Genomic DNA, 24,325 nt, shown 5'->3' with positions numbered 1-24,325 from the left:
CCCCAATCCCTCCCAGCATCAGAGTCTTTTCCAATGAGTTGACTCTTTGCATGAGGTGGCCAAAGTACTGGAGTTTCAGCTTCAGCATCATTCCTTCCAAAGAAATCCCAGGGCTGATCTCCTTCAGAATGGACTGGTTGGATCTCCTTGCAGTCCAAGGGACTCTCAAGGGTCTTCTCCAACACTACAGTTCGAAAGCATCAATTCTTCGGTGCTCAGCTTTCTTCACAGTCCAACTCTCACATCCATACATGACCACTGGAAAAACCATAGCCTTGACTAGATGGACCTTTGTTGGCAAAGTAATGTCTCTGTTTTGAATATGCTATCAAGGTTGGCCATACACCTTCCAAGGAGTAAGCATCTTTTAATTTCATGGCTGCAATCACCATCTGCAGTGATTTTGGAGCCCAAAAAAAGAAAGTCTGACGCTGTTTCCACTGTTTCCCCATCTATTTCCCATGAAGTCATGGGGTCAGATGCCATGATCTTCGTTTTCTGAATGTTGAAGTTTAAGCCAACTTTTTCACTCTCCTCTTTCACTTTCATCAAGAGGATTTTTAGTTCCTCTTCACTTTCTGCCATAAGGGTGGTATCATCTGCATATATGGGGTTACTGATATTTCTCCTGGCAATCTTGATTCCAGCTTGTGCTTCTTCCAGCCCAGCGTTTCTCATGATGTACTCTGCATAGAAGTTAAATAAGCAGGGTGACAATATACAGCCTTGACGTACTCCTTTTCCTATTTGGAACCAGTCTGTTGTTCCATGTCCAGTTCTAACTGTTGCTTCCTCACCTGCATACAGGTTTCTCAAGAGGCAGGTCAGGTGGTCTGGTATTCCCATCTCTTTCAGAATTTTTTCACATTTATTGTGATTCACACAGTCAAAGGCTTTGGCATAGTCAATAAAGCAGAAACAGATGTTTTTCTGGAACTCTCTTGCTTTTTCCATGATCCACTCAGCCAAGACTGTTTTCATGCTAGAACAAAATGAAGCAACAAAATCCAAGTTCTGGAGCTCTGATCAACCAACTTTTGTAAGTGCAGCTGGGATTATGTTGGCCACATGAATCCAGGTGTTTAAAGACAATGTCAATGTGAAATTAAGATAAATCTATTGTGATCAGTAACAAAAGAAGAATAAGAGAAACTATATATTTGGGGATAATTACTACTCTGTTATCACTAACTGGTAACTACTTTCTCGCCAAGTTATCAGATTGACTTGGTGGAAAAGCCTCAATGTACTACATGGATTCTTGCCAATTTTCTATTTTTATTTTGGGGCTGGTCTCATACCAAAAAGAAAAATTGTTAGTTTCCAGTGTTAAGAGAAGGACCTCTGAGAAGGAAATCAAATAACAAACAATTGATTCATATTTTAGAATCATTTATCTTCATTGACAAACATGTTAAAAATTTAAAAGCTCTATTCTTGTAAAGGCAATATTTCCACTGAATAGAATTTAAAAATTTGGAATAAAATTCAAATAGGGCATCCAAATTACATGCATCATTTACCAAAATTTAAACAAAGTCCACCTAACTTCCTTTAGAAAAGATTCACTCTGTTAATGAGAACTCAGTTCAGTCAGGTCAATCACTCAGTTGTGTCTGACTCTGAGTCCACGGACTGCAGCACCCCAGGCTTCCCTGTCCATCACCAACTCCCAAAGCTTGCTCAAACTCATGTCCACTGAGTCAGTGATGCCATCCAACCAACCATCTCATCCTCTATCACCCTCTTCTTCTCCTGCCTTCAATCTTTCCCAGCATATGAGAATTAAGTTTAGAATAATTATTTTATACAGAGAATAACAATTGATTTGATGTGTGTATTTAATGTGTAAAGTCACATTACATATAAGAGTAGTCACACTGCATACATGAATAATCACACTACATATATAAAGTCATATTCCATATATAAGAGTAATCACACTACTGTTACCAAAGATTATGCTTTATGCATGTCTCAGATTGTCTATTCATGAAGTATTCCAAATAAAAACATCATCAGTATGTCTCACTACATTTCAGTTACCCAAATTTAGTAAGATTAATGGCTACAATCCCACAGAACAAGCTTTTATTTGTCATCTTCTATGTTAATGCCATGTATTATAAACTTTATAAAAGACACAGCTTTACAAAATAGGCCCTACCATACCATTCTAATCCAGCTGTAAAAACAGAGATTGTATATATACATATTCATATTTATGTGAGTATATAAATATATCATAAGTAATATATGATATTGAATTATAAGAAACTGCTATTTTGTACCTCTAAATGAATATTGATAACTTTATATGGTTTACCCTAATATACATTTACATTTATGAGTATAATGCAAATGGAAGCAAAAATAAGTGAAGTGTGGACATGTGTATGCTATGACTTGGGGTTTTATAGAAACACTCATCTATGATATTACTTTAGAGATACTTCTTTAAAAATGAGTAGGACTTTAACAGAGGTGGAATGGGTACCGTACCCATTACGGTATGGTGGAAAAGTACCGGTTACGTAAGGTGCTTCAGTTGTCTCTGACGTTTTGCAACCCCATGGGCTATAGCCCGCCAGGGTCTCTATGGGATTCTCCAGGCAAGAATACTGGAGTGGGTTGCCATTTCCCCTCCAGGGTATCTCCCTGACCTAGGGATCAAACCCACATCCCTTAGGACTACAGCATTGGCAGGTGATTTCTTAACCACTAGTGCCACCTGGAACCCACTCCAGTGTTCTTGCCTGGAGAGTCCCAGGGATGGAGGAGCCTGGTGGGCTGCCGTCAATGGGGTTGCACAGAGTCGGACATGACTGATGCGACTTAGAAGCAGCAGTGCCACCTGGGAAGCCCAAAGTACGGTATAAAGAAAGACTATTTCACACAACAGGTATTTATTGAGCACCTGCTGCTGCTGCTGCCAAGTCGCTTCAGTCATGTCCGACTCTGTGCGACCCCATAGATGGCAGCCCACCAGGCTCCCCTGTCCCTGGGATTCTCCAGGCAAGAACACTGGAGTGGGTTGCCATTTCCGCCTCCAATGCATGAAAGTGAAAAGTGAAAGTGAAGTCGCTCAGTTGTGTCCGACCCTCAGCGACCCCATGGACTGCAGCCTACCAGGCTCCTCCATCCATGGGATTTTCCAGGCAAGAGTACTGGAGTGGGGTGCCATTGTCTTCTCCGGGTATTGAGCACCTATTAAGTACCTAACAAAGTTAAGCATGGAACTAGAATAGCAAAAAAGATAGACATAACCCCTGAATTCATGGAGCTTACTCTTCAGCTCATAATGTTTAGACTGAAGAGGACAGAGAATTTGGGGAAGGAAAAGTGGTAACTGTCCATTTCAAATATTCAAAATTAGGAGTAGGCCAGGAGGTGACCAGACTTATTTCCTAAAGTTCCATATAATATAAGTAGGACCATTAAGTCATGATAACAGAAATCTGACTACATTCACTTTAGTATGACTTATTGAGAAGCATGCCAGTAATTCATTGAATTTACTCTCACTGAAATAAAGCTTCTACAATCCTAAGGCACAAACATGTAGAATGTTTGGACTGATTTAGTAAAATTATAAACAAATTCTACATAATTTCCCTTTGAAAATGTATGAGCTGCATTTTCTAAATCATGCCCTAGTCTGACATTAAGTTCTTTGATATTTTAAAAAACACTTATGTATTTATTTTAGTTTGCTGTGTCAGGTCTTAGTTGCATCATGCAGGAGCTTTCCTTGCGGCACGCGGACTCTCTAGTTGTGAGGCGTAGGCTCAGTTGGAGCGCGGGCTTAGTTGCTCTGTGGCATGTGGGATCTTAGTTCCCCAACCAAGGATTGAACCCACATCCTGTGCATTGCATGGTGGATTCTTAACCACTGGACCACCAGGGAAGTCCCTTTTCATTTTAACAGAGATTTAACAGAGATATTTTAACAGAGATTCTGAGAAAAAGAGTTAAGCTACCAAATAATATGAGGTTAGAAAATGTTTTTCCACTTCGGAGCTTTACTGGGACTTCTACATGCAAATATTCTTTATATTTTCTCCAAAAGGGGAATATGATTATTGCAGTGTTTCCTAAATTATTTGACTGCAAGCTTTTTGTTTATTTTTGTTTTCTTTTTCTCAAATGGCACTTACAAGACACTAGTGGTTTACTGAACACAGTTTAAGAGGAAAAACCAAAATGACCTAGAAGACAGGGCATGTGGTGGGGGAGAAACTATTAAAATAAGGCTATGAAGTTTGATTAGGAACAGACTGTACTAAAGCTTTTGAATACAGGAGCAAGGAGGATATGCTTTATCCATGGACAAAGGAAAGACATACACGTACAAAAATGAAATGAGATAAACACTTGGGCCTATTCTTTAGGCCTATAACTAGCTTGGGAATGGATTGCTGAGGAAAAAGGCTAACACCAAGAAGGTGTAGGAGGCTATCTAAATAATCTAAGATGTATATAATTAAAGACTCTACTAGGGGAGTAGCAGCAAGAATTAAAACCAGAAGGATGTTTTGGGGAGAATTCTGAGGAGGAATGAACTGCTTTGTAATGATCACTTTGGCTGCTGGAGTGAGGGGTGAAGTTGAGATTTCTGTTTTTGCTGATGGAATGCAAAAAAGAGGTAACTAAAATAAGCATAAAAAAGGAGAAAGAATTCTCAGCTGTGCCACTCTTGCGGGACCTGAGTGAGCACAGTATGTTTTCTGAAAGCTGTATTTTGAGTAAAGGTAATTCACTTAAATTTGTGTCCATGTGTAGTTTCTCTTTATCAACTTCTTTTTTTTCCTGTTAAAAAAAGGGGCTCATCTTTTGCTCACCAACTGAAATTCTTTCTATTTTTTGCTGTTTGGCCAAATGTTAAACACCTTCACAAATAAAAATAATCAAATCCTAAGCACCATCTTGAATACTAAAGAACCACAAAGGGCCACATATGAAAAAGTTGACACAAACAAGAAGGGAGATGAAAAGCAAGAAAGACAAATGTTTAGCTGATACTGAGAACCAGATTTTCTTTCCTGAGAAAATGGATAATTGTTTTACATAGATCTTTTTTTTTCCTTTAACTTAGTTCTGTGTACAAAGCTGCAGAAGTATTCAGGGAGGCACTGAGTACAGGGCCAAGAGCAAAAATTTTGGAATTAAAGAGACCTGATGTTGACTCATTGGTGAAGACTCTGATGCTGGGAGGGGTTGGGGGCAGGAGGAGAGGGGGATGACAGAGGATGAGATGGCTGGATGGCATCACCGACTCAATGGACGTGAGTCTGAGTGAACTCTGGGAGTTGGTGATGGACAGGGAGGCCTGGCATGCTGCGACTCATGGGGTTGCAAAGAGTTGGACACGACTGAGCAACTGAACTGAACTGAATTGAGTTCATATCAGGCTGAGAGGAGCAACCCCATGTCCAAGGAGCAGCAGCTGCCCAGGCACAGGAGGGCCGACAGGAGCTACTCCATGTTCAAGGTCAGGAGGGGCAACCTCGTCCAAGGTAAGGAGCAGCGGCTGTGCTCTGCTGGAGCAGCCATGAAGAGATACCCCATGTCCAAATTAAGAAAAACCCAAGTAAGACAGTAGGTGTTGTGAGAGGGCATCAGAGGGCAGACACACTGAAACCATAATCACAGAAAACTAGCTAATCTGATCACATGGACCACAGCCTTGTCTAACTCAATGAAACTAAGCCATGCTGTGTGGGGCCACCCAAGATGGACGGTCATGGTGGAAAGGTCTGACAGAATGTGGTCCACTGGAGAAGGGAATGGCAAACCACTTCAGTATTCTTGCCTTGAGAACCCCATGAACAGTATGAAAAGGCAAAATGATAGGATACTGAAAGAGGAACTCCCCAGGTCGGTAGGTGCCCAATATGCTACAGGAGATCAGTGGAGAAATAACTCCAGAAAGAATGAAGGGATGGAGCCAAAGCAAAAACAATACCCAGTTGTGGATACGACTGGTGATAGAAGCAAGGTCTGAGGCTGTAAAGAGCAATATTGCATAGGAACCTGGAATGTTAGGTCCATGAATCAAGGCAAATTGGAGGTGGTCAAACAGGAGACGGCAAGAGTGAACATCAACGTTCTAGGAATCAGTGAACTAAAATGGGCTGGAATAGGTGACTTTAACTCAGATGACCATTATATCTACTACTGTGGACAGGAATCCCTTAGAAGAAATGGAGTAGCCATCATGGTCAACAAAAGAGTCCAAAATGCAGTACTTGGATGCAATCTCAAAAATGAAAGAATAATCTCTGTTCATTTCCAAGACAAACCATTCAATATCATGGTGATCCAAGCCTATGCCCCAACCAGTAACGCTGAAGAAGTTGAAGTTGAATGGTTCTATGAAGACCTACGAGAACTTTTAGAACTAACACCCCCAAAAAATGTCCTTTTCATTATAGGGGACTGGAATGCAAAAGTAGGAAGTCAAGAAACACCTGGAGTAACAGGCAAATTTGGCCTTGGAATACAGAATGAAGCAGGGCAAAGGCTTCCAACAACACAAGAGAGGACTCTACACATGGACATCACCAGATGGTCAACACCGAAATCTGATTGATTATATTCTTTGCAGCCAAAGATGGAGAAGCTCTATACAGTCAGCAAAAAAAGACCGGGAACTGACTGTGGCTCAGATCATGAACTCCTTATTGCCAAATTCATACTTCAATTGAAGAAAGTAGGGAAAACCACTAGACCATTCAGGTATGACCTAAATCAAAACGCTTATGATTATACAGTGGAAGTGAGAAATAGATTTAAGGGACTAGATCTGATAGAGTGCCTGATGAACTATGGACAGAGGTTTGTGACATTGTACAGCAGACAGGGATCAAGACCATCCCCATGGAAAAGAAATGCAAAAAAGCAAAATGGCTGCCTGGGGAGCCCTTACAAATAGCTGTGAAAAGAAGACAAGCAAAAAGCAAAGGAGAAAAGGAAAGATATTCCCATTTGAATGTAGAGTTCCAAAGAATAGCAAGGAGAGATAAGAAAGCCTTCCTCAGCGATCCATGCAAAGAAATAGAGGAAAACAACAGAATGGGAAAGACTAGAGATCTCTTCAAGAAACTTAGAGATACCAAGGGAATATTTCATGCAAAGATGGGCTCGATAAAGGACAGAAATGGTATGGACCTAACAGAAGCAGAAGATATTAAGAAGAGGTGGCAAGAATACATAGAAGAACTGTACAAAAAAGATCTTCATGACCCAGATAATCACGATGGTGTGATCACTCACCTAGAGCCAGACATCCTGGAATGTGAAGTCAAGTGGGCCTTAGATAGCATCACTATGAACAAAGCTAGTGGAGGTGATGGAATTCCAGTTGAGCTATTTCAAATCCTGAAAGATGATGCTATTAAAGTGCTGCACTCCCTATGCCAGCAAATTTGGAAAACTCAGCAGTGGCCACAGGACTGGAAAAGGTCAGTTTTCATTCCAATCTCAAAGAAAGGCAACGCCAAAGAATGCTCAAACTACTGAACCATTGCACTCGTCTCACACGCTAGAAAAGTAATGTTCAAAATTCTCCAAGCCAGGCTTCAGCAGTACTTGAACTGTGAACTTCCTGATGTTCAAGCTGGATTTAGAAAAGGTAGAGGAACCAGAGATCAAATTGCCAACATCTGCTGGGTCATTGAAAAAGCAAGAGAGTTTCAGAAAAACATCTATTTCTGCTTTATTGACTCTGCCAAAGCCTTTGACTGTGTGGACCACAATAAACTGTGAAAAAATTCTGAAAGAGATGGGAATACCAGACCACCTGATCTGCCTCTTGAAAAATCTGTATGCAGGTGAGGAAGCCAACAGTTAGAACTGGACATGGAACAACAGACTGGTTCCAAATAGGAAAAGGAGTACGTCAAGGCTGTATATTGTCACCCTGCTTATTTAACTTCTATGCAGAGTACATAATGAGAAACACTGGGCTGGAAGAAGCACAAGCTGGAATCAAGATTGCCGGGAGAAATATCAATAACCTCAGATATGCTGATGACACCACCCTTATGGTAGAAAGTGAAGAGGAACTAAAAAACCTCTTAATGAAAGTGAAAGAGGAGAGTGAAAATGTTGGCTTAAAACTCAACATTCAGAAAACTAAGATCATGGCATCTGGTCTCATCACTTCATGGGAAATAGATGGGAAAACAGTGAAAGCAGTGTCAGACTTTCTTTTTCTGGGCTCCCAAATCACTGCAGATGGTGACTGCAGCCATGAAATTAAAAGACGCTTACTCCTTGGAAGGAAAGTTATGACCAACCTAGTTAGCATATTAAAAAGCAGATATATTACTTTGCCAACAAAGGTCCGTCTAGTCAAGGCTATGGTTTTTCCAGTAGTCATGTATGGATGTGAGAGTTGGACTGTGAAGAAAGCTGAGCGCTGAGGAATTGATGCTTTTGAACTGTGTTGTTGGAGAAGACCCTTGAGAGTCCTTTGGACTACAAGGAGATCCAACCAGTCCATCCTAAAGGAGACCAGTCCTGGGTGTTCATTGGAAGGACTGATGCTGAGGCTGAAACTCTAATACTTTGGCCACCTGATGCGAAGAGTTGACTCATTGGAAAAGACCCTGATGCTTGGAGGGATTGGGGGAAGGAGGAGAAGGGGACAACAGAGGATGAGATGGCTGGATGGCATCACTGATTTGATGCACATGAGTTTGGGTGATCTCTGGGAGTTTGTGATGGACAGGGAAGCCTGGCGTGCTGCGTTAATGGGGTTGCAAAGAGTCAGACGTAACTGAGCAACTGAACTGAACTGAACCTAGTTCATATCTTGACTTTCACCTCTTAGCTATACAACTGGGCAAATTTGTTTCTTTATCCTGCTGAGCCTCAGTTTTCTCATATGCAAAAGGAGAATCCCAAAGTTATATCATAAGATTGCTTATGATCCAGCAATCCCACTGCTGGGCATACACACTGAGGAAACCAGAAGGGAAAGAGACACGTGTACCCCATTGTTCATCGCAGCACTGTTTATAATAGCCAGGACATGGAAGCAACTTAGATGTCCATCAGCAGATGAATGGATAAGAAAGCTAAGGTACATATACACAATGGAGTATTACTCAGCCATTAAAAAGAATACATTTGAATCAGTTCTAATGAGGTGGATGAAACTGGAGCCTATTATACAGAGTGAAGTAAGCCAGAAGGAAAAACACCAATACAGTATACTAACGCATATATATGGAATTTAGAAAGATGGTAACAATAACCCTGTGTACAAGACAGCAAAAGAGACACTGATGTATAGAACAGTCTTATGGACTCTGTGGGAGAGGGAGAGGGTGGGAAGATTTGGGAGAATGGCATTGAAACATGTAAAATATCATGTAAGAAACGAGATGCCAGTCCAGGTTCGATGCATGATACTGGATGCTTGGGGCTAGTGCACTGGGACGACCCAGAGGGATGGTATGGGGAGGGAGGAGGGAGGAGGGTTCAGGATGGGGAACACATGTATACCTGTGGCGGATTCATTTTGATATTTGGCAAAGCTAATACAATTACATAAAGTTTAAAAATTAAAAAAAAAAAAGATTGCTGTGATGACTAAAGACATAATTCATGGAATTCAGTATAAAGCTTGAAATTCTTTGCATTGTTGTCATGTTGGTCCTATTGGTAATATTCTGCTAATGAGAGAATAATTATAGATGAAAAGGGAAAACCTAGAGCTTACTAAATTTTCAAACCAATGGAGGTTTTCTAAACTCCCTTGCTTCTTCATAGAGGGGAAATGTTTACTTTCCAATGGTGAATCTTAGGTACCATGGAAACAAGGATTGAAAAGGTTTCAAGTAAATAAAAACCAAGCAGACAAGCCTGAGCTTTTCATAAAAATGTAACCATAAAATTTTGAGCAGATCAAGATTCTTTGGAATCCTGAAGGAACATGGATGCTTATTATTGTATTATCAAGAGCTTCTCAACATTCAAAATTTCTAAATCGCCTAATACATTCTGCTTTCCACTTTTCTGTTTCTTTTATTACGTATTTGCAAGAAATGAAATGTGATTTAAATGATGGAAAAGCAAACAGTAACAGTAATGAATGATCTTTAATCAGGGCATTTTATTATCTATGGAATAGTTTTGCTCAGTGAATATATATAACCATTTACTTAATATTTCAGAGCAATTCGGCATATTTAATATTTTAGTAATTTCAAAGAAAGAATTTCAGTTGGAGAGAAACTTTTGCTTTTTTTAAAAAATTATTTTGTAGTTTTTCAATTAAAATGTACCTCTGGTGGAGATCTCACTGAATACAGTTGGCTTTTCTTAGTTACAAGGCAATACATCTGATTTCCAATGTATTTGATTTCAGATATCATTATCCCAAGGTAGTTGTTGCCGTTGTTGAGTCACTAAGTAGTGTCCAATTCTTTTGCAACCCCATGGACTGCAGCCCATCAGGCTTCTCTGTCCATGGGATTCTCCAGGCAAGAATAGTGAGTGGGTTTCCATTTCCTTCTCCAGGGGATCTGCCTGACCCAGAGACCAAACCCACGTCTCCTTCCTTGGCAGGCAGGTTCTTTACCACTGAGCTACCAGGGAAGCCATCCTAAGGAGGAGATACCTACAAAAAACAAATTTGTTTGCAATGACTTCTCTCTGTCCTGCCATCTGAGAATCAGTTTGATTTTTTAAATGCCTAGAAAATTTCTCGGATATCTAATATATTTCAAGACAATGTATTCTTACATTAATTCTATGTATTCTAATATCCATTAATTCAATGCATTCTAATATGAATAATCACTAAGGCACATAACAAAACAATACTCAAACTATATTAAAATGCTGGGCACCAAAGTTGCAGATGAAACTAACTTCAGAGGAAAACCCCTCAAGTTTGAAGCATGCAATTCAATTTCATTCAATGTTCTGAAAGAGCAAAGCGATGAAAAACAAAGAGCTCTAATATAAGGAGGACTACAAATGTCTCTACTCCCAGTAGTATATAGGTTGCAGATTTATGATAACAGGGAAAGAGTGCAATAAAGCAGTTTGGGCCTTTTAAATTCAGATTTCATTATCTATCATGAAGATAACACATTCAGAGGATTGAATGAAAATCAAACAATAAAAAAAAAAATCTCTTACTGGGCCAAATTCTGAGATGTCAACTGCTTGTATGTTTCTCCAGAAAATCCTAACGCGTAGACAAATACATGTGCATCCTCTTTTTACACAAGAAAGACATATATTGCATGCAATGTTGTATATTTTGGTTTTCACTTCAAATTTTATCTGATAGAATTTTCTACCACTTCACATGTGTACAAATCTCATTGTTTTACAAAGCAATGCAGTATTCCATCCTAGAGATGGATGCCCTTGATATACTAACCTCAACAAGGGCGCAATGGACAAATCTGAATACAAGCCTTTGTGCTCATCAGGAATTTTATTTTTAGATAGTTTCTCAATTTGTAGTTACTGAGTAAAAGGGTATATACATTTAGACGTTGACAGATATTTTCAAATTGGTCTTCTAAAAGGTTATGTCAGTTTGCAACCTCATCAACAAAGTATGAAATATCCCAGTCCCACTCCGTTATCCACACTGTACACTAACAACTGTTCTGATCGTGACAACATTTTCTTAGATGTGCCTTTACCACTTACACTTCTTTTCCTCCATCTCCGACTTTAAACTCGGCTCAATTTTATTGGTATACATATCATTTCCTTAAAAATATTTTAAGAGCTGCTATTCTGCTGCTAAGTCGCTTCAGTCGTGTCCGACTCTGTGTGCGACCCCATAGATGGCAGCCCACCAGGCTCCCCCGTCCCTGGGATTCTCCAGGCAAGACCACTGGAGTAGGTTGCCATTTCCTTCTCCAATGCATGAAAGTGAAAAGTGAAAGTGAAGTCGCTCAGTCGTGTCCTACTCTTAGGGACCCCATGGACTGCAGCCTACCAGGCTCCTCCATCCATGGGATTTTCCAGGCAAGAGTACTAGAGTGGGGTGCCATTGCCTTCTCCGATTTTAAGAGCTAGTAGTATATTAATTAAATTAACCCTTAGATTAGTATATATCTCTCCCTTGGTTTTTATGGTTTTCTTGCTTTATGTAAATTTAATAATGGTTTATTTTTTCTAAAATAATGCTTTCATATAAGGCTTCTGGATTTTGTCTTCATTAGAAAAGCTTTGATCACCACTGAAACCAAACAACCAATAAATAAATTGCTAGAATTTTCTCCTAGTGATGATGGTGATGACTGCAATGACAACAATGATAATGATGTTAACCCTAACATCTAGAATTTATTTTATTCTAAAGAATGAGCTAGAACTCAAGCTTTATTTATTTATTTACTTATTATTTATATTTTACTTTTCCAACTTCCTACCTTGTGCATTTAGAAATTATCACCATCACAGTATAAAATGCCTTAGATGTTTATTTCCTGATTTCTATTTTGTGTCCATTAATCTGTGTGTCTCATTCTCTGCTAAAATCAAATTTCTTTAGCCTTATGACGCAGTTAAAAAGAGCTGATATCTCTTTATTGTGCTACTATTTCAGAATTTTTCCAGCTCTTTTCACAAATTATCTTTCACACAATGCTGATGACTTTATGGATTCATTTATAAATAGCAAACATTTAAAACTATTGTCTTTTTATCTAGGAACAAGACGTGTCTTTCCACTTGATTCAAGTCATTGTATTATTATTATTATTATTTTTTGTCTCTGAGTGGATTTTAAACTCTTTCTAAAATTCTCCAAATTTTTAATAGTTTTGTATCTACATTTTTGCATTGTTATTATAAATGATATATTTTAGTTCAATATAATTTGAATTGACTGTACTTAGAAAAGTTGATGGGTTATGTATATCTTTTATCAGCCACTTTTCTATATTTTCTTAATGGTTTTCAATTTTTCCTTTGAAACTGCAAAAGTTTTCCAGATCTACAAAATCATATTTGTCCAAATGATCATTTTCAACTATTTAGTTATTTATCTTATCTAATTGCATTGGCTAGTATGTTAAGAACAACACCAAATGACCACCCAGGGGGCTCAGTGGTAAAGAATTCACCTACCAAGCAGGAGAAGCAAGAGACTTGGGCTTGATCCTTGAATGGGGATCCTCTGGAAGAGGAAATGGCAACCCACTCCAGTATTCTTGCCTTGGAAATCCCATGGACAGATGAACTTGGCAAGCTACAGTCCACGCGGTCACAGAGAGCAGGACACAACTGAGCATGCACACATAAATCATGTTAAGAACAATATCAAAAGATACTAGTATCTGTGGGTCTCTCTCTCTTTTTCCTATATATAAAAGTAACACATTCTCCTGGATGCTAGCTATCCTGTATAGTTTTGGATGAAAAGGAAAAACAACAAAAAAGCATTCCATTCCAAATATGAAGACTATGCAAGTATTAAGGCTGCCAAATCTTTCCTTGGCTCTAATCTATCTCATCCTGAATTTGAATGAAAACATACCATGTATTTTCATTTATAGTTGCTTTAAGATGTATTTCTAATCATTGGTATAGGCAATATTAATTAATTTTCTGTGGAGATAAAAATATAATGCTTTATGAAAAGGAACTGCCTTTTAAAAAAATATACATAAACACATACACAACCAAGAGAGCATGAGGCTGCTAGACGTGTTCAGTATCAGAGCAATTTTGTTTTTATTTATAATCTTCGTATAAAAGCATATTCATTAATCTAGTAAAGAAAAGCCTAAGTATGTTTATGACTCTCATTTTAGTTTTGTGATTTTATTTTTCCTCTTACTATTAAAATGTGTGTGTTTGAAATCTTTACAAATAAATGGGCTGAAACAAATAAAACTCAATTCACTTGAGATTTTGAAGACATCTGGTGGAGCTATTTACTGAGTAATTAGACCAAGAGGTGTAATAGACCAATTCCCTGAAGGAAGAGACTATATAGCTGGATACCCAGTTATTTCTACAGTCATCAGCTTACATGCAGTGAGCATACTGACTTGCAAACTGACAATTATGTGGAGCTGCCACCTAATTTTCTAAGACCATTTGTGTTATATAAGTATATGTCTCACAAGCTTTTTCTTCTTTTTAAAGATGCCTCTTCTCAGGCTTCTCATGGTCTATGTTCAATCATCTAATAGCTCTTAATTGTTAGAGACACTGAACGAAGATTTCCTTCAAATGCTGGTCACTGCTTGCCCCTCATTAACCAACCTTTGGATACAAATACGAATTAATTACAATTGAATTTTGAAAACATGTATTCATTTTGTTACATAGAGATATTTATGAAAGAAAATTAAGATACTTAAATACTTCCACTTTTATCATATTTGTCACAATTTAGTTTGGAAATATTGATCAACAAAGTCTTAATTATTAAAATGTATGTCTTAATATTATTAAAAAAATCACAAATCTGGAAGGAATGTGAAAATTCAGATTGTTATTATCCCTACTGGAGAGCAAAAACTCTTGAACCACTGTAGAAATACATATATATTTTCTAGTTTGAAATAACTCTAGGGGTTTCTACAACTCTCTTAAGTTACCTATTGTGGAATAAGAAATTTCTATCAAGAAAGTTACCTTTATAGCCAATGTAAATCTTACAGTTTATTAAGGTCTACTCCATCCTCTCTTTGGCTTTAGTATTTTGCTATTAAGAATGATATTTACAAAGCAATAAAGTCAGGATTTTTAACAATGTAAGAGGCAAATATACTCTAATCAAGATCTACCCAGATGGGGGCTACACTCACTATTTTTCTTTGTGGAACCCACAATATCACTTTTCTCAGTCACTCTGAATTTAACTTCAGCAAAGAGCTACGTAATTAGGATTCATCTTCAGATGTAAGTTAAAGATACAAGTATTTTGAATCTACAGTGTTTACAAATTGTTTAACAATATATAAGGGGAAACTATGCATGGGAAGAAACACAAGCTGGAATCAAGATTGCCGGGAGAAATATCAATAACCTCAGATATGCAGATGACACCACCCTTATGGCAGAAAGTAACAAGGAACTAAAAAGCCTCTTGATGAAAGTGAAAGTGGAGAGTGAAAAAGTTGGCTTAAAGCTCAACATTCAGAAAATGAAGATCATGGCATCTGGTCCCATCACGTCATGGGAAATAGATGGGGGGACAGTGTAAACAGTGTCAGACTTTATTTTTGGGGGCTCCAAAATCACTGCAGATGGTGACTTCAGCCATGAAATTAAAAGACGCTTACTCCTTGGAAGGAAAGTTATGACCAACCTAGATAGCATATTCAAAAGCAGAGACATTACTTTGCCAACAAAGGTCCATCTAGTCAAGGCTATGGTTTTTCCAGTGGTTATGTATGGATGTGAGAGTTGGACTGTGAAGAAGGCTGAACACCGAAGAATTGATGCTTTTAAACTGTGGTGCTGGAGAAGACTCTTGAGAGTCCCTTAGACTGCATGGAGATCCAACCAGTCCTTTCTGAAGGAGATCAGCCCTGGGATTTCTTTGGAAGGACTGATGCTAAAGCTCAAACTCCAGTATTTTGGCCACCTCATGTGAAGAGTTGACTCATTGGAAAAGACTCTGATGCTGGGAGGGATTGGGGGCAGGAGGAGAAGGGGACGACAGAGGATGAGATGGCTGGATGGCATCACTGACTCGATGGACGTGAGTCTGAGTGAACTCTGGGAGTTGGTGATGGACAGGGAGGTCTGGTGTGCTGTGATTCATGGGGTCGCAAAGAGTCGGACACGACTGAGCGACTGAACTGAACTGAACTGATGCATGGGAATTAATACTTGACAATCATGTAAACAAGTACTGCTGTTGCTGCTAAGGAGCTTCAGTCCTGTCCAACTCTGTGTGACCCTATGGGCAGCAGTCCACCAGGCTCCTCTGTCCATGGGATTCTCCAGGCAAGAATACTGGAGTGGGTTAGTAAACAAGTACAATTTATCTTTAATTGAAAACATTCCTCAATTCCAGGATATTTAGGCCTGACAACCAGACTTGAAAACACAAGTGAAATTCAAAGGCATCTTTCACTAAGGTATTTACTTACCATGATTCAGTCTATTCATGCTCATTATTTATCTTCTTAAGTATAAAGTATAAGTGAAAGTCACTCAGTTGTGTCTGACTCTTTGTGACCCCATGGACTGTAGGCCACAGGTTCCTCTGTCTATAGAATTCTCCAGGCCAGAATAACAAAGTGTGTAGCCATTCCAGTCTCCAGGATATCTTCCCAAACCAGGGATCGAACCAAGGGCTCCCGCATTGCAGGCAGATTCTTTACCATCTGGACCACCAAGGAAGCCCTCTTAAGTATAAACCATACCTTAATTCTATGGGGTTCAACAGGAATCAAGTCAAGATTTATTCATCACATTTTACTTTGCAATACAGGGAATGATATCACCAAATCTTAACCAAAAGGCCTTAGACTTTTTTACCAAAGGATAATCATTGTACTTTCAATTTCAATAACTGAAGGAACAATATGACAACACATCAAAGTAGTAAGTGAATCCTAAACAGCAGTGCAAATGCAATGGAAAACTCACCAGAAGTTTCATCTACTCTCTCATCTACTATGTGGTCCTTCTGATGAACCCATTCACTATTGCACTTGAAGTAGATCTGGGTGGCAGGGCTGGCTTTACAATACAGGTTCACAGGCTTATTCTTCACAATATAAGCTTCTTCAGGCTCAATAAGGAAATGTGGCAGAGGTTCAGGTGGGTCAGATGGAAAGGTTTCTGGGAGTTCATGAAAAAAGTCGTCATCTGGGAAAACAAGAAAATGAAAAATGTTTAGAACTTTGTAGCCATTTGCCTTTCACTTGCTCTTTGTTCAAAATTAATAAAACTGTGGGCAATCATTAGTCATATCCATTTCACCTGCCTTCTTTAATCAAGGTATACAGAAGGCTTGCATGTATTTCAAGAGGCATCACACCTAAACAATAAGATGTTTAGGAATCATTTTCTAGGAACTTGCAATCAGCTGTGTCTAGCTTGAGTCGAACGGTATAGGAACATCAGCCCTTCAACTGGGCATGTGCTAGTGTCCTCTGGATGACATTTTGACATCTAAGGGCTGAAAACTCCACCCTCAGATCCTGCTAAGTGCCTTCATTTTTGAATAAACCAAGGCCTGAGCTGACTTACACCTGTGTAGAACAATTAACTGCACCTTTTTCCAGTCCCCTTTCCCTGAGCTCCCCACACTCCCCATGCCTTAGACAACCCTGCTTCTTTATTCTTTACTTCATAGATACCTCTAGATGGCGCTAGTGGGTGGTAAAGAACCCGCCTGCCAATGCAGGAGATGCTGGAGACAAAGGTTTGATCCTTGGGTCAGAAAGATCCCCTGGAGAAGGGCATGACAACCCACTCCAGTATTCTTGCCTGGGAAATCCCAAGGACAGAAGAGCCTGGTGGTCTACAGTCCATAGGGTCGCAAAGAGTTGGACACAACTGAAGCAACTTAGCATGCACGCATAAATACCCTGAACCCTTGCCTTCGGAGAGGTGGTTCTGAGACTTGCTCCTTGATACCCATACTTAGCTGCCCTTTTTCCTGAAAACCTAGGCAGCTCTGCATTTTGGCTTGCTGTATACTGGGCAAAACAAACCTGGCTTGATAACAATAATGATTCATAAATCATCTAATTAAGTAATTTGAGTGCCTGTTATTAAACAGGCAATATGTTAGGTCTAGTGACTAGTTGTTTAAGGATTTAGATGATTATTCTTATTTTTACACATGACAAAATACAATATCTAGGGTGATAATTATCTTGCCCTGAGAACACAAGTAATAAATTGCAGAACTGAGATGAAAACCGAGGTTTGTTTCCCTCACAAACTGTGATCTTCCCAACATAGCACTACCCCTCCCACTACACAGTGTTACCCTTGAGAGCTGACAAAACCAAGAGCAACTTCATAAGTAAAACTTATTTGAAAAGTATAAAGTGTGTGTGTGTGTGTGTGTATTCAATCGCTAAGTTGTACACCACTCCTTATGACCCCATAGACTGTAGCCAAGCTCCTCTGTCCATGGGATTATCCAGGCAAGAATACTGGAGTGGGTTGACATTTCCTCCTTCAGGGGATCCTCCCGATCCAGGGATCAAACCCATGTCTCCTGTGATGGCAGGTAGATTCTTTTCCACTTGAGCCATCTGGCTGTTAGGTAAGCCTTGAATCCTATGCAAGGAGCTTAAAAGAAATACTAGAAATATGAGTTAAAGATCTTTAAGTTCAGATTGAAGTCTGTCATTATTTTCAAAAGATGCCACTTCATGATATATTCATTCACTTAACCAAAAATATTTATTGAATTATTAATTTATAGTTATTATTTATAAATTATTATCGACTCAGAATTATTCTCAACACTGGAAATATACATGATAACATCAAGTCAACCAATAGTGTTAATATGAATAGTTCTGCAGTAAAACCTAGAGTTTAGAAATGCTGTTTAGTCTTATTTGGAAACTGTATCTCAAATACCATAAGTTATATGATTAGTCACACTTATTCTCATTAGAATATTAATAATATTAGAGTATTAACATGAAGAACAAAAGCCTCATTTTTTTATACACTGAAATTTATCAAACATATTGCTCCTACCTTGCTGTTCCAATACCACTGAATAAACAAAACCCCAAGACCGTTACAGATACTTACACAATTTGAGGTATATTTTCCTTTAACTTGGTTTCTGCATGATTCCAAATAAAAAACAGAAACTAATAAAAGTGCCTTTAGAAACCCTATTATTATACTTCACAAAAGACAAAGGAATCTAATACACTACATTTCAGTTAGCCCTGATAATTTTCTTCTTATGAAGGACAGTGGAGAACAAAACTATTATTAACTTCCTACATTGACTAAGCACCGTAGGCTAATATGTAAGTTAAAACTCTGAGGCCAAAATTAAAAGTTTTTACAAGTTCTTTAAAAGTATGTATTGCCGTTGTTCAGTCGCTAGGTCATGTCCCACTCTTTACGACCCCATGAACTGCAGCATACCAGGCTTCCCCGTCCTTCACTATCTTCTTGCTACTGCTACTGCTAAGTCACCTCAGTCGTGTCTGACCCTGTGTGATCCCATAGACGGCAGCCCACCAGGCTCCCCCGTCCCTGGGATTCTCCAGGCAAGAACACTGGAGTGGGTTGCCATTTCCTTCTCCAATGCATGAAAGTGAAAAGTGAAAGTGAAGTCGCTCAGTTGTGTCCGACTCTTAGCGACCCCATGGACTACAGCCTACCAGGCTCCTCCGTCCATGGGATTTTCCAGGCAAGAGTACTGGAGTGGGGTACCATTGCCTTCTCCACACCATCTTCCTAGGTTTGCTCAAAAAAAAAAAGCGCATATATTCAGCAGCAAATATTGATTATGGTGTTGGTAGTTAAACACTGATTGCTAAGACATTATCGTGGAAGTCATTTCCTGGCTTATTCAGTTGTTTCCCTGGCTGAGGAGACAGCCATTGGTAAAGGGGACATTAGTCCACTAAGAAACTTGGCCTGGGACTTTTCCATCCGGGTCATGTGATCACAGTCAATTAGTAAGGACATCTAGTCTCTACTAATTTGTTCTGCAGTCAAAACTGGCTTTACCTGCATCATAGACAAAACTAGCTTTCAAAACCACTCCACAATTATAAACGACTGACCCTGCAATGGAAACAACGTTTTCCGTCTCTAACTTGTTTTCTCACTTTACTTCCTTAATATACTTTCTTCTAACAGGGCATCATTTCTGGTTTTTCAATTGTTGGACATCAAGGACCCAGACTGTCAGCTTACTACAGAATAACCTCATTTCCATCAACTTCAGCTAATGTAGTCAATGTGCAGGAACACTCAAGAGTGCCTAAATAAACAGTTCAGAAAGGCAAACGAACAGGGAACTGAGGTACTGACAGACCCATCAGCGCGAAGCTGATGTCTTGAAGGCCTTGTTCCATTTTTTGTTGTTTTTCTCTTCTGAAGCACTTACTGGTACATGTAATGATGGACCATGCCAATAATCAATAAAGTGCCACAAAATATAAGACTCAAATTCTGTAAAATGTTACTGTTGTTTTCAATTATTACTCACAAAGGCAGAGGGTAACTCAAATTTTTAACTATTTGTGTACATTTATACTATAACGTGTATATGTATTCCATAACAATATATTTATTCAAGTAAGCAAAATGTAAAAAAGCCTTTTTTTCAGTCATTGTTCTAGAAGATGAGACTCGCTCCTTTAGAAGCGAAGATACCAGGTGATTATATACCACCTTACCTTATTCAGTAATGTAGCAAACGTAGTTACATGTTTACATCCTACAGAAAGATAAGCTAAGCTAAGCTAAGTCACTTCAGTCGTCTCCAACTCTGCGACCCCATAGATGGCAGCCGACCAGGCTCCCCCTTCCCTGGGATTCTCCAGGCAAAGACACTAGAGTGGTTGCCATTCCTTCTCCAATGCATGAAAGTGAAAAGTGAAAGTGAAGTCGCTCAGTCGTGTCCGACCCTCAGTGACCCCATGGACTTCAGCCTTCCAGGATCCTCCGTCCATGGGATTTTCCAGGCAAGAGTACTGGAGTGGGGTGCCATTGCCTTCTCCCACAGAAAGATAGAAAAGGACTAAGAATTGATTACCCTGCCTAGCCAATACATATATCTCTTCATTCTTCACTTCATCTCTGACTTCAGTCAAGTTCAAATGTGGATAAAATGATATGAGCTGCTTTAGTCATTTCAAAAAAAATTCATTTGATTATTTTGTTGCAAACCACTGGGAACCTTAATGGACTAGTCCAAGAAAAAGTCACACATATGCTTTCAAGGCAAACAGGGCTCTGTTAAGTGCAGGGAAAAAACAGTAATGATTTGATGCATTTAGAAAATGTATGAACAAACTAATTTTGAATTTCCTAAATTTTGAATTTTAAAACATAGATGATCACTACAAGGAAAGAGAAATAATTCTATGAGTCTGAGGCTTCATAAATTATTAATTTTTCAAGGTGTCTGTTAAATAACAATATCTAACTTTTTAAGAAATTATTTCTATCATTTAAAATGTTTTCATCATAACTCCAGTGTTTCTTTAATACATCATTCTAGTCTATGTATGAACCCATTCTTAAATTTGATCTAGAGAGATGCCTTAACCAATCACAGCATATTAGTTTATTAATATTTCTTGTGCTACAGATACAGTGTATTTAAGTCCATGCCCTAGATTAATTCACATCAGGCAATATGGCACATCACTTCTGGTACTTAATTCGGGTGTAAGAATGACATTTATAAAGGTAATTTTCAAGACCCTGAGTCAGTAAGATATACATAGTGAAACAGATAATACAAAGTACAACTGTACTGATTATCAGTGGGCTTGCTGTTGAGAAACCCTTTCTTTGATCATTTACAACAGATGGCCTGGGTACCATGCCCAACTGTGGAAAATGGCCCAGAAAACAGCTCTCCCACCATTAGGTTAAGCATGCTAAGAGAAAACTTTCTTTGCTCTAGACAAAAAATGGCAAGTGTCAGCATTGATTTCCAGATATAGTGGTATTACATAAATTGCCTTTTAATGAAATTTTATCTTCTATTTTTACTAGAGTAATTAAAAAAAAATCAAGCAAGTCAATTCTCTTCAATCAAGATTTCTAAAGAAAAATGGCTGAGTATTTAAATATCCAGTATGCTTACATCTATATGCATTTAACAAGGAAAAAGTGATCATCTCCAAATACCATGTGCAATAAGGAAAAAAATATCATCTGCAAGTGTTCACCTACAAATACCTTTTCATGAACATTTAGCTCTTCACACTATAAATTTGCTTCTCACATATGGAGAAATCTGCTTTCCAATTTTGGCAACCAGAGTTATCCAACTATTCCCAATTTTCAAAGCCAGAAATATATAACAAATTCTTAACACTAGTATGAAAGTTTTTTGAAGACAGGGTCTACTGTTTGTGTTTTTATTTTCCATAAGTCTAGCATAGTATCAGGCACTTACAGAAGGTCAACAAAAGGCTCACACTAATGTGACTTTGAGCATTCTTAACAGATCCACAAGGTATTTTCGAGTTTCAGTTCAGTTCAGTTCAGTTCAGTTTCTCAGTCATGTCTGACTCTTTGCGACCCCATGAATCGCAGCACACCAGGCCTCCCTGTCCATCACCAACTCCCGGGGTTCACTCAAACCCATGTCCATCGAGTCGGTGATGCCATCCAGCCATCTCTTCCCCTGTCATCCCCTTTTCTTCCTGCCCTCAGTCCCTCCCAGCGTCTGGATCTTTTCCAATGAATCAACTCTTCGCATGAGGTGGCCAGAGTACTGGAATTTCAACTTTAGCATCAGTCCTTCCAAAGAACACCCAGGACTGATCTCCTTTAGAATGGACTGGTTGGATCTCCTTGCAGTCCAAGGGACTCTCAGGAGTCTTCTCTTTACAGTGCCTCAAATTCATTTACAAATATAAGGTGTCATAAAAATAGTAAAATCTACAGACTGGATTGGCTATCAAATTTGTGTGGCCCAGTGCAGAATGACAATTTGGGGATCCCTTGTATAAAAATGTATTAAGACTTCAGAGACGCTTACAGCAGGGTATTAAACAAAGCATAGGTGCTGTGTGAGAGCACAGGTTACAGACCATGAAGGTGGCCCTCTCTATAAACATCGTTTAGTTGAGTGTTTCACATCATGTGAAGTCTGAGAATTAAAATTAGATATACTTAGTGGATATCCACTTTAGAACTTATCTGGTATTTCCCAGCTTCTTATAGTGATCAGATTTTTTCTAGAAGAAAACATGGCTTTTCAGACTGAGAAACTCAGCTGCCGATCAATTCTCTAAGCAAGTGTGTCTGCAGTGGTGTTCAAGGGGAAGTGTGTGATTGTATCTGTTGCTGGCTTTCCCTTCGATGTACTTCAGTGCCCATCCAAAGGCCTGATCCAAAACAAATAAAATTCCTGCCACACCAAGGTTAACATTCTTAGGGCACTAGAGGTACGTGAGAATAATAAACAAGGTTTGAGATTCTACCTTGAACTGGTAGGCTGTTTACTGAGATCATTTCCTAGCATGCAATTCATTTTACTGCACAAATAAGCCAGTTTTTTGATAGTAGTATTAAGGTCATGCTGCAAAAGTTGAAGCTATAAAAGAACAATTTGATTTTTCTGCCAGCTAGAGCAGTGAGTGCATCCTCTTACCACTTTATTTCTTAATATAAATATCCAAAGCGCCTCCTGAAGTCTTCAGGGAGATAATGGGAACTCGATTTGTGAATAGCAACTTCAGACTGTGAAGCTATTTCTGACAACGCACTACAGTTATCCTAAGTCATTATATATAAAGGCACATTCCAGATGCTACTGTCCACATTACACTATTTGGACAAATTGACTTAATTAAATAGCTAAATAATTTTTCTACATGTAGTTCATTCAAATGAACAAAGAAAAATTTCCAAATTTGGTTTTATTCTGTTTGTTGAGTTCAGTATTAACTTAAAGATATACTGCCTTTTTGATTCAGATTTAACATTATTTTTCATTTTACCCTCCCTAACACATGATATAATTTTCCACTTTATACCATTATTCAACAATGATATTAACAGTTTCATTTCAATATCAGGTAAATCTCAGTATTCCTTTTCTGTTATCTCATATAGCCTTTTGTATTTTCATTTATATACAAGAAGAGAAAGCTTTGCACCATTATTATTTTTATAGACTTTCATTCCACCTAATTTTTGACAGGAAAATATTATGCTACGAACATCAATCTAGGAAGCTGTAGGTTTCTGGTTTTATTGCTATATATTAAGCTTTAATTTTCATGAACTTAATACACAAGTTTCTATATTTCTAAATCATAAGACTTAAGCTATTACTGCTTATATCATAAAATATAGGACTATTATCTCTTTGTCTGAGACCTGGAGCATAGTCTTTTGAAATGGAATTTACTTCCAAATGATTCAAGAGCAATTTAAAATGAATGACTGCAAAGCTAATTTTATCTGCATTTGGCTGCCCATCCATCAGAGAAGTAATTCATGATATATTACAACAAAAGGCAACTGGAATTAACTATTTGAATGAGACTTCAGCTTATTTTTAATATTTTGATTAAAATATCCTTTGAAAGACAAAGACTATGGCTTATATTACAAGTAACATATTAATGGATACATCATTTAAATTTAAGTAGTGGAATATATAATGCCTTAAGTGTATTGG

General features: G+C 38.5%; 1 protein-coding gene across 2 annotated transcripts in view; it reads right to left on the bottom strand.

Annotated features, from left to right (window-relative positions):
- UNC5C (unc-5 netrin receptor C) overlaps window positions 1–24,325 on the bottom strand; it is a 426,767-nt gene that overhangs the window by 174,699 nt on the left and 227,743 nt on the right. For both annotated transcript variants that reach the window (XM_070790840.1, XM_070790841.1), the window contains exon 2: window positions 16,600–16,821. In XM_070790840.1, coding sequence (XP_070646941.1) covers window positions 16,600–16,821 — 222 coding nt within the window. The remainder of the gene's footprint in view (window positions 1–16,599; window positions 16,822–24,325) is intronic.

The sequence above is a fragment of the Bos indicus genome, chromosome 6, assembly GCF_029378745.1.
Source record: "Bos indicus isolate NIAB-ARS_2022 breed Sahiwal x Tharparkar chromosome 6, NIAB-ARS_B.indTharparkar_mat_pri_1.0, whole genome shotgun sequence".
NCBI classification, from domain to species: Eukaryota; Metazoa; Chordata; class Mammalia; order Artiodactyla; family Bovidae; genus Bos; species Bos indicus.
The sequence above is the reverse complement of the archived record's forward strand: the minus strand, read 5'-3'. Positions and strand labels throughout refer to the sequence as shown.